Source organism: Durio zibethinus, chromosome 19, assembly GCF_047325235.1.
Source record: "Durio zibethinus cultivar Kanyao isolate XHJ-2024 chromosome 19, ASM4732523v1, whole genome shotgun sequence".
Lineage (NCBI taxonomy): Eukaryota > Viridiplantae > Streptophyta > Magnoliopsida > Malvales > Malvaceae > Durio > Durio zibethinus.
This window is the reverse complement of record NC_143180.1, coordinates 6,109,949-6,121,290: the sequence shown is the minus strand read 5'-3', so window position 1 is coordinate 6,121,290 and position 11,342 is coordinate 6,109,949. Positions and strand designations below refer to the sequence as shown.

Below are 11,342 nucleotides of genomic sequence, written 5' to 3'. Positions count from 1 at the left end.
AAAGTTATCCATTCTTGTTTAGACTTCTGTTTTGACCACCCACTTTCGCAGAACTCTTTGATCGGAAAGCGATTACAGATATAAATCTTCGAGAAAGCCCCATTTCCTTGTTCAAAATGGCTTTTCATCCACACATACAATAGCTGTATGCATCCTATGAAGCGCCCTCCATTCCGACGATAATAACTCAAAGATTTGATAGTCTCTGCTAATATTACCGTTGAAAGATTACAGCCATTGATCACACTCTCAAAAAAATCAACCACTGCTATCTCAATATGTCCCAAAATTTTTGAAAAGATCACCAGTCCGTATATAGCCAAGGCAAATATGTCTAACCCCCGTTCTTCATTGACGTGTTGCATCAGAAACTCATGAAAGAACTTCCAAGGTAGGCAAACCTGTTCTTGTTTCTTCTTTGTATGAGAATCCACAACTTCCTTGTCTATCCCCATGAGTTGAGCTAGACTTTTACGAAATCTTGACTTATGTTTTTTGACATATATCTTGTCAGGAGTCTTTAGATGCAAACCCAATAAGACCGAATATTCTTCTATGGTGGGAGTCATATCAGCTTCGTTAAAGATAAAACACCTGTATACAGGATCCCATAATTGTGTTGCAGCTCTAATTAGTTGATCATCAACAGCCACTACTAGAAGGTGTGCTATATGCCCATGTTTCTGGCAAAACTGCTCTTGTCTTGACGGACTCATCTTCTTCCAGATATCCACTAAATCTTCTAAATTATTTTGTTTGAGGAGGATGGATGTTTCTTGAGACAGAGTAGACTCATACCCAATTGGCAAGCAATCTCCCATCTTCAGTTGAGTCTTTTCTGATAGGGCCCTTACTTCGTTAGGTGTCTCACAGGGTGCTAATACTGATGAAGAGCAAACTAGGCGTTCATTGGTGTCCATGAAAAAAAATTTGTTGAAGACCGTTTTTCAAGCAAATGTTCTTTTATGCAACTTTATGATATGCGTATGAACCAATGCAAAAGAAATAAGAAAAAGGTTAGTATACCCAAAAAAGAATAAATAACTAACTAAATTTAAACATCACACAAAGTAAAAGGGATGAATCCTATGCTTTTGGTTAATTCTATCAGGGAAGAGTGATGGCTCTATCTATGGGTTAGGCACTCTTAAGGTTCACTATATGTGGTTTTAAGGGTCAAAGTCTAAAGGTCCTCAAATTGTTCCTTACATCTTTGTCCATCACAGACTAGAAAGGCACCCTAATCCTCACCCATTACAGGCTACAAGCGGAAAAGGTTCAATTTGAGTGGGAGTATTTCGCTAGCCACTGCGGAGGCATTAGACCTCACGAAAGCAATAGGTACTTTACTCCCTCCTAGAGGGACGGAGCTCGGGTGTAGAGCTCATGTTATGCACATGCACATGAATGACATAATTAACAAAGTAAATAAACATGAATGAATAATAACACATATATACAGAAGGGTTCAATTTTATTAGGCTTTTGGATAACACAAATTATTTGCTGGCCTGACTCTCAAAATCCCCAGTGGAGTCGCCAAGCTGTCATAACGTCTAGATCCGGGGATCTATCGCTAGATATTGACTTAAGGGAGTCGCCACCAATCTTTTTTATCTAGGTGCGATTGGCCACCTAAAGAATCTGTCCTTTCAGGGAACACCTAAGTTTAAGGGTCCCTAAAAGAATAGGTTCAGGTCTACTAACCAGAACAGAGTTTGGGAGTTCGGTTACGTGTGAGGAAGGTTATAGCACCCTCACAACGCCCATCAAAAGATGGTACCAGCTTAAGTTTGTGTTATCCAAAAGCCTTAAAATTTTACCAAGTAATTAATTATTGGAAATTTTTCTCAATTGACTCTAATACTTTTAGCAGAAAATTGAGAAAATTCCCTCACCTCAGGAGTATGAAAAAAAAACCACTATTTCACTTGCAGAGGCTCCGTCGTCGGATTATTTAAAGAAAAAAAAACAAAATCAAAATTAAGATAGAAAGGAAGGAAAGAATGAATTTTTTTGTAGGGAAAATTGATACTTTCAACTTTTCCCCAAAAATATTTTTTGGAAATTTCGATTTTCAAGGAAAATTGATACTTTCAACTTTTCCTCAAAAACCTTTTTTTTGAAAATTTATTTCTAAGGAAAATTGATACTTTCAACTTTTCCCTAAAAATATATTTTTTTTGGAATTTTGATCTTAAGGAAAATTGATACTTTCAACTTTTCCTCAAAAATCTCTTTTTTGAAAATGTATTTCTAAGAAAAATTGATACTTTCAACTTTTCCCTAAAAATATTTTTTTTTTTGGAAAATTTGATTTTTATTTGAAAAAAATAGAATAATAAAAAAACTATAAATAAATAATAAAAAATAAAGAAAAGTAAAACAAAAATAAAAATAAAACTGAGATAAAAAGAATATTAAATAAACATAATATAAGAAATAAATAAAATAAATAGACAAATAAAAAAACATTCAAAGAAAAAAAAAAAAAAAAAAACCTGGAGCGGCTCGGATCGGCTCGGCTCAAGGCAGGGAAACGGCTCGGGGGGAACGGCTTGGCGGCTTGGCGCGGCTCGGCTCGGCTCAGAGGGGGCAGGCACGCGCGGGTCAGAATCGGGTCGACGCTCGGGTCGGGTCGGTTTCGGCAAAACGCGCGGATCTTCTGGTTACTTAAGGCCAAAACGACGTCGTTTTGGGAGGGTATAAAAGGCAATTCCCTTCGTTTTTTCGGCAGAACGCTCCTCCCTCTCTCTCTCTTCTTCCCTTTTTCTCTCCCTTCTCTCTAAAAACTGAAGAACACCGGTGTCGGATTCTGGAAAATGTCGTCGGAATCTGAAAATTTCACCGGAAGATCGCCAGTTTCTAAGATTCTTCGTCGGAAACTGGGCAGGTCGCCGGAAACTTCAATGTTCGCAGGAATTGTCGTCGGAAAATTTAAATTTCGCTAGAATTTTCGCCGAAATCTGGAAATTTTTCAGAAATTTCCAAAAAAAATTTTTCGCCAAAAATTTCTAAAAATTTTTTCTCACTCCCAGAACACTCCTAAACTTTTCCTAGCTTCCTATACGCCTCATTTTCTCTCAAATCAATAGCTTTGCTTACTGTTTTCTCTGTGTTTCATTCTGTTCCAGGAGGTGCTTTATATAGGGATTGATCAGGAGTTTCTGATCAATCCCAATTCCCCTTTGGACGGGAATTCAATCTTTGAATCCAGTCTGGACTCTTCTGATTGAATTCTCACTCCCAGTGGGATTCTTCAACTTTCAATCCTAGCCCTCCAAAATAAAAATCAAAATAAATAAAAAAAACTAGATAATTAGAGAAGATAAATCAACAGATATTATAGGATAAATAAAATAATAATAAAAATAAAAAATATATATATCAGATATATAATTAAATAAGTAAAAATACAAAAATGAATAAAATAAAAAAGATAAAAAAAAAAATATATATATATATATATACATATTAGTAATAATACATAAATAATAAAATACACATAAATATTAACAAAAATAAATAAATAAATAAATATATACATATATTAATACATAATAATAATAATAGATAATACAATACATAAAATACAAAAGAAGAAAAAAAAATAATACAAGATAAAATTGAATTGGGCTTACCCATTTGGGCCAGGCCCAATTGATCTGGGCCGGACCCAACTGGGTGTCTACAATAACTTTTACACTTTATTAGTAGATTCTCCACATGTGAATGATAATGAAGAATGTAGTAAAAAATAATAGGTAGATCCAAACCAAGCACTACAACATTTTTGAATTTTCATATTCACTCCACCGTTTTCAAGTGCCAAAATGTTGGATACAGCCCACTGCTTAAATTTATCGAGGCCGAATTGTCTACTTGGCTCTTTGGAGTAGTAATCTTGAACACCCCTCCTGACTTAGGCCACTGATTAAAGATTATATATTGTAAGCCTAATAATAAAGCCACAAGCAGGCCCATAACCATGGATTAATTCCACTAAATCAATAAAAGCATCAATCAAATAAAATCCCGAACAAAGGTTATGGTGACTTAGGGAATACAATTTTAACAGGATTGGCTTCCATTGTGTCAATGATTCCACTGGAGCTATTATAAAATCTTTTGGAATGAAGTTGACATCACATAAATTTCAAGTGAATTACAAATAGATATGGTTGCAAGCAAATTTCAAACTCTTCCCTTCATTGCTTTTAAGAATTGGGAGTTGAAGAAGCAAAAAGAACAAGTTTCAGCAATAGCTTTCATTACCAAGTGAGGGAGTATCCAATTTGACGTGACCTAATTATGTAATCCAATTTTTTCTTTCCTCAAGCAACTTCTATGAAACTATTTCTTCACAGTAAAAACAAGCTTCTGAAGTCCTTCACCTCTATATTTGCCCTCTTGCTTTGTGCATAGTGAATAGAAACCCAATTTGAATAATTGCAAACGTCGAACCTAACATTAAATCAAATTTTAGCTCAATTGAATTATACAATTATTTTAAAAAGTGATGAATTATACAATCATTTTAAGAGATGATATTAAATATATCTAAAATTTAAATCTAACCCGCACAACTATTTCCCTGCTATTCCCCTTCTCTCTTGCCTCAACTACTAACTATTTTGTATAAAAAAAATTCTCAACCAATCTTTGCAATCATGATTCATCTAAAGGTTAATTGCTAAATAATAAGCATTTTTGTCATATAACATGGATTAAAAGAAAAATATTCCAGCTCAATACACGCACTTACCATTAAACCAAAGCCATAACGATGGAAATATAATCTTTTAGAAGAATTGAATTGATACAAATCTATCATTGAATTTCAGTTCCTTTTGCTCGGAACTTATAGCTCAATTTTCCATTACCCCCTTCTATGTGCCATGCTTCAATTTCTCATACCATCAAACAAAAACAAATGACTTATCGATTATATCACAATTCAGAAGAGAAAATACATTAAAGCACAAAAATAAACAAAATAAAAGAAACCCAAACCCACAACTTTAGATTCTTCCATTAACATTCCTTTAAAAAAGTAAATAGCATGATCCACAATATATAACATCCGTACATAAAAATTAAACCTTGTTCAAACAAAAACCATACAAAATTACATAAATAAATATACTAAAATTTAATTATAGTAGAGTTCGAGGCCCATGCCGTCGTGGATCTCGTAATCTTTAAGAGTAATATGATCCTTATAAACCGTATACCACTTCTGGATCCGGATCTTGTCGGCTCGGGTACCGGTTTGAGCAGCCACCAACTTCTTCAGGTCTCCGATCGTGTCGTCGTCGTTGCACTTTACACGCACCTTCTTCCCTAGCCGATCGTTCAACACTACCTCAATCATCTTCAACTTTTTTGGTTTTTTAAAATTCCAGAGAAAACCCTACTTCCCAAATTCGCTAACCTTAGTAAATAAGGTGATTGAAGCGCGTGATGGGCTTTTATCTGGGATTCTTTAAAGCCGACTGTTACGGGTTGACTAACATTGACTTTTTGTTCCGCAACGGCACCGTTTTTTTACAAAGAATTTATTTGGATATTCCATGGAATAAGACATATTTATAGATTTTTTTTTAAAGGAGTAAAATATAATTACAAAATAAATAATGATACTTTTGTAAAAAAAAAAAATTCTAAATATCATTTTTTTTCTTAGGAAAACAATCAATATGAAACTCTATTCAATTTTTTTTACTAACTTAAATCATTTTCTTTCTGATAAAAAAAATTCACTTCCTTTTTTGAAAAAATAAAAAACACTTCAAACTCGTTGTTTCAATAAAAAAAAAAATCGATCAAAATGTCAAATACTTATGCAAAATTCAACTCATCTTAATTTATATTAATTTGTAAAAAGTAATTACTCTACCGAAGTAAAAGAAGCGTCCATGGACCCGTCTTGAACTTGATTCACATTTTGAAAATCTTGTCCAAGGTTTGATTTAATGTACAATGTTTAAAAAATATATTAAAAGTTCAAATTATTTTTTGAAAATCTTGGAGCGTGCTGCAAATACATACAATAGGTTAGTAAAAAAGGCTTCAGCATCGGCTAAAAAGGTTGTGACTACATGGCTGTTTAATTGTTTATACACCTGATCTTGTGAAGGCAATCCAAAAAGCCGCTGGGAATATAGGTAATAGCTTCCTGAAATTTTTGAATAAGGTAGAAATTATTTATGGATCAATCCTTCAGCTGCTAAAAGTGCTTTTGGTGCGCTTACTAATTGTTGTTTGTTGTTGATCAACTAATAGGGATGCCATTGGTGGTATTCCACATTATTGTCAATGCAGGAGATGGTGCAGGAGGATTTTTTGCAGTAAGTTGATTTATAAATTTATTTTTCTACATCTCAGATTGAAACATTCCATCTTTCAAATGAGATTTTGCTGCTACAGATAAGTCCAAGGTGAAAGGTGCCCTCATGCCTCAAGGTACCAACCGCCAATCTCTGTTTTCTCTTGAGCATTAGGTTCCAACAAGACACTTGTCTGAGTTAATCAAACTTCATTATCTTTCATTTTATTGATATTATTGCAACTGCAACTTGTCTCCCTGTTTGGTCCTAAGCTATCCATTGTTACAGACAGTGTGACTTCAGATGGGCTTACTTCGTTCATTGAGAAAAAAACTTGGGATGATAAGAATAGAACTGACATGCCTGTATTTGCTTTGTTTCTTCTAGAGCAAACTTATAACTTGCAACTTCTTGTAGGGAGAAAGCACCAGAGAGAGATTCGAAAGAGGCTAGAAGAATGTTATTGATGAGGCGATTCATTTGGTAAGTTTCATTTTCATTTATCTTAGTTGTACTTAACAATAGAATGCCTGAACATAATGTCACATACCCTGCTGCGTCATTGCTTGGTATTGGAGATCCTTGTCACCTCTTTATACCATGGCTGATCATCTCGTTTAACTTTCAGTTCTTCGTTACCCATTGAAAAATTTTAAACTCAAGAAAAAGAACTGCGGACAGAACTCTGTTGGAGAAGAATCACATCTGGCAATAGAAACCAGTGGCCATGCAGCTCTCAGGGAGAATCACTGGCTTGATGATGGGGCATACTTCATGGTAAGCTTTTATTTTAAGTAGTGGGCAAGCCACTTCTTGCATGTTAGGTTGGCCTGTATATATGAACCAAAGCAATAACTTGAATGCACATGGACTTGTCCATCTCAAGCGGTTTTATTTGACCTTCTGCTGAGTGCAGGTCAAACTCCTAAATAAACTTGCTTCAGACAGGGCTTCTGGCAGTGGTGATGGAAGCAACAAAGTTTTAACAGATCTGGTTGAGGGTCTGGAGGAACAAGCTATTTCCATGGAACTAAGACTAAAGATAAATCAGAGTCATCCTGATCTTAAAAGGATGGTATGGTGCCTTTATATATCTCCAATCTTTATCTGTCTGCCTGATTTCTGTTAAAATGGCTGAGAGTTAGAAACTTGCATATTTTTCCGGGATTATTGGGAAGTAGTGCCGAAGCACCTGGATAACTATATTGCTTCAGATCCCAAGCTTCAGAAAGCACCGGTTAACTACAATGGGGTAAGTTTGATATAGGCTTCGGAAATTGAATTATGTAGGCTTCTTTGTTGAAGTAATCATAAGATAGTTTACTTAAACTGACTAGCAAATGTAGCCACAACAATGGGACTGCTGTAGTTTCAACATCTTACGAAACAGGTTTCCCTAGCTTCCTTATGAAAACAGGTTCGAGTTTCTGGCTATGGAGGGTGGTTTCTTCTTAGGCTTTCACTTCATGATCCTGTCCTTCCTCTTAACATTGAGCTGTGAAAGTAGTATCAACACTGTAATTTCCTGGCTGAATAATAATAAACACATTTTAGGCACCAAGCCACGAAGATGCTGTGAAATTTGGACCTGAAGTTGCGGCCGCTTTGAAGGAATTTGAAGTTTTGGACACATCTGCTTTAGACAAAATTTTCCAACCCAAGTAAGCTGAGTGGCTACCTTGTTCAGCTTTTGAGTTGTGTTCCGATGGCTGCCTCGTCTTCTGCAACGAGCTGGCCTGCTAATGTAATAATGGTAGTTTTGAGGTTATAGTCTTTGCAAAGTGATTAGAAATCTCAGCCAAGGACTTCTGCAAATATACACAATTTTCCAGGTACCAAATAATAGAGATTAGTCTGAATATCTATTCAATCCTAACAGCAACATCTATTATCATGCCTCTGCACTCAATAAAACTTGAGGAGGCTTACCCGGATTCTCTGAAGTCAGGTTACAAAGCTGACTCGTCCTTTTTATTGCCAAACCTGATCTCAACCTAAATAATCTGACTGAATTAAAACTGAAATCAATAGGAGTCAACTCAGATTTATTCTGAAAAGTTGATGATCCAAATCTGACACAACCAGCAACAGGAACCATAACTGAACTAACTCATTCGATTCCTAACATTGCAACGTGTAGTATTAAATTGTTGTACTAATCAGCTAGAAAGATATGAATGTCTCAAAAAGCTATGCCGCGGCTATTCAGTGAAGGAGAAAATTGGAACCTGCATCAGAAATTTATTTCTTAATAAGCAATATTCATTATGTCCAAAATTCAAATCTCAACTTCCACAATCTTTTTTCTTAAATTCAAACTACCGCCTCTTTTGTACCTGAAGAAAATTGGGGCGCGATTTTGAAATTTTTATTAATCATTTGTGGCACTAATTTGGAATCCCATAACTATGCGCGTGCTCACGAACGCAGCCGGTCGGTATCACAGGTACTAAATGAAATCAAACCAAAGGGGCCAGCCCAAATTGAGAAAATTTGTAGTCTCAACCTCAAAACTCAAATGCATGAGTGAGCAGAAGTTGCAAGAGCTTCGCAGAATTGTCACCTACCATAGACAGCTGATTGTAACAGGAACATTACAGACACAACAAATCCAATCAGTTTAAATTATATACAACTAATTCCAGACATGCTATATATTTGAATCATTGATAAGTTTTCTAGTTATCTTTTCAATATTTGTAAAGAATTTATGCCGTGGTAGGGGAGTTTAGAAGCTTCATCATGAAGTTGAACTCAACATTAGGTGAGGTTTTGGGCTGTGGCCAGTTTGCTCCCTCTGGCACCTTAATGCATCTGAAACCCTGGCCTTTATACAGTTTTGTAGCCCCAGGGTTGTTCAAATCACAGTGCAAAGCAATGGCACGGCAGCCCCAACTCTTCGCTTGCGCTTCTGCCTTGGCTATGAGCCTTTTAGCTATTCCCTTCCGACGAAATCTCTCTCGAACAGCAACATTTGATATGTATGCAATTCCAGTCCTGTGATAAAGATGCCCAAGTATCATTTTCTGCTAATAAAGGTTAACTTCAATTAAGAAAAAAACCTTACAAACACTTGTATATAATGCTTAACACTCAAGCAGATTTAATATATGCCACAAGTGCTTCCAACTGGAACACTAGCATCTGTGAATATTAAAATGGAACAAGAGTCTACCAATTAGGGATGAGAGAATATATATATATATATATAAAGAGAAAACAGCTAGCTTTTAACTCAAACCAATCTCCGATGGCCTGCTGATAACAGTCATTATCAAGTTATCTAGCAGGACCTTCCGCAGGATGAAGAAAAAAGTTACTCAAACAGCCTCAAGTTAACTGTGCATTGAAAACAAATATCTTCCAGTGCCATTCTTCTCCATTGAAAATCACTTTCTCATCAGAGTTTCATGCCTTCTCAGTTTTTCCTCACAACCTCACTGGCCTTCTTTCAGCATTCCTACAATCATTTGCCAGGCATATTGCATATTTCTGTCCTAGCCAGAAAATTTGATTATCTTCTCTAAATAAAATTAAAGGAGAAAGGGGTTTAACTGAGTTTGTCGCCTCTGTAGGTTTTAACAGGCATCAATAACGCATAGTAGCATATAACTGTTCTGCTACTAATTGACTTTAGCATATGTCCAAAAATCATACGTTTGAAATTAACAAATTTATCGATTAAGTTAATGCATCTTTAAAACCATACATAAACTTGTATATTTGATGAAATTAATATTAAGTTGGTAACTTTCTTCATTTTTTTCTTCAAGTATATGATTTTTTAAGGTCAATTGTGGTATATATTGGCAACCATAATTTCTTCTTACAAGCATATGATTCAACTTTTAACATGGTTTTGGGGTTTGAATTCATCTAATGGGATTGAAAGAACTGGACAAATTTCAAAAATGACAATCTTCATTGAATCCAAATAGCCTCACATGGGTTATGAAAACTTACAATTTTCATAAAAAGGAAAATGATCTATAATTAGCTTAGTTCAAGTTGCATAATGAACTAATTGTTACATTTTATATATTTTTTAAAAATAGTTTTAATGAAAATTTTAAACAATTTGTTGAAATCCATGCACACGTGCACAAGCACAACCAATCATATAGTCTTGGGATATTTTAAAGTAAAAGAATGGTTTTAAAATTTCAACCATAAAAGCTTGACTCTTGTGCTACACAACAACGTAAACAAAAACATTGGGATTTGAATCAAAACAAGTGGTTTTAATCAAACCAAATTGCTTAACCAGCTGGGGTTAAGAGTTTTAAGTATAGCAGGTCAAATAGGCAAAGGCAGTGAACTGGCTTCACCTGGAATTGCACAAGGCAGACAGAGATTCGTGAGTCAAGGAATGCTGGCCCCACTCTTTTTGTCAAGTCTTAAGTGACAAGCTATTGACATAAGAAAAAAAATTAGACCAAACTTCAATTTTCTCTCCTTTAACAGTTCTAAAAATAATTCAACTCTTGGATTTGCTAAATTGAAGTTCTCTTGATATTATCGTGTGTTTTTCTCTTTTACAATACTTATCAGTTGATTTATTTAAATGAACAATGAAATTTTTTGATGATATTAAAAATTACGGTGACAAAAAAAATTAATTATTATAATAATAAATTGGATATTATAATTAAACTCTTAATGATTCACATACTGCTCCTAAATGAAAATTGATTTGTTATGATTTATTTGAAAAAATATTAGACTCCAAATCTCTATATATAAAATATATATGCCATTGATTCAAACGTTAGATGCTATAGAAAAATAAGTCAAACTTTGTTGATTTTGTGAGTTGCATGGAATAAGGGATTTTAGGGCAAAAACCTAATGGTGTCTTTGCTTCTTTTTTTTTTTTTGGTTTTTAAGATGGATATTTCAAGTATAAAGAAAAAAAAAAAAAGGGGGGCGATCTTTTTACTCCAAATTATACATGAGAAATATGTGTATGAACTATGAAGAAAAGTAAATTGTGTTACCTCGATCATCCATTTT

General features: G+C 34.6%; 1 protein-coding gene and 1 long non-coding RNA gene across 2 annotated transcripts; one reads left to right on the top strand and one right to left on the bottom strand.

Moving 5' to 3' along the window:
• Positions 1–5,013: 5,013 nt before the first annotated feature.
• On the bottom strand, positions 5,014–5,452 carry LOC149513398 (ubiquitin-like protein 5). Its single transcript, XM_089748460.1, has one exon. It carries the CDS (start codon positions 5,372–5,374, stop codon positions 5,153–5,155), a length of 222 nt encoding a protein of 73 aa, XP_089604586.1. The 5' UTR covers positions 5,375–5,452; the 3' UTR covers positions 5,014–5,152.
• Positions 5,453–6,470: 1,018 nt separating this feature from the next.
• LOC149513397 (uncharacterized) lies at positions 6,471–8,452 on the top strand. Its single transcript, XR_016330513.1, has 5 exons — positions 6,471–6,812; positions 6,958–7,106; positions 7,246–7,404; positions 7,511–7,581; positions 7,884–8,452. It is a non-coding gene; the product is annotated as an uncharacterized LOC149513397 (long non-coding RNA).
• The last annotated feature ends 2,890 nt before the right edge of the window (positions 8,453–11,342 follow it).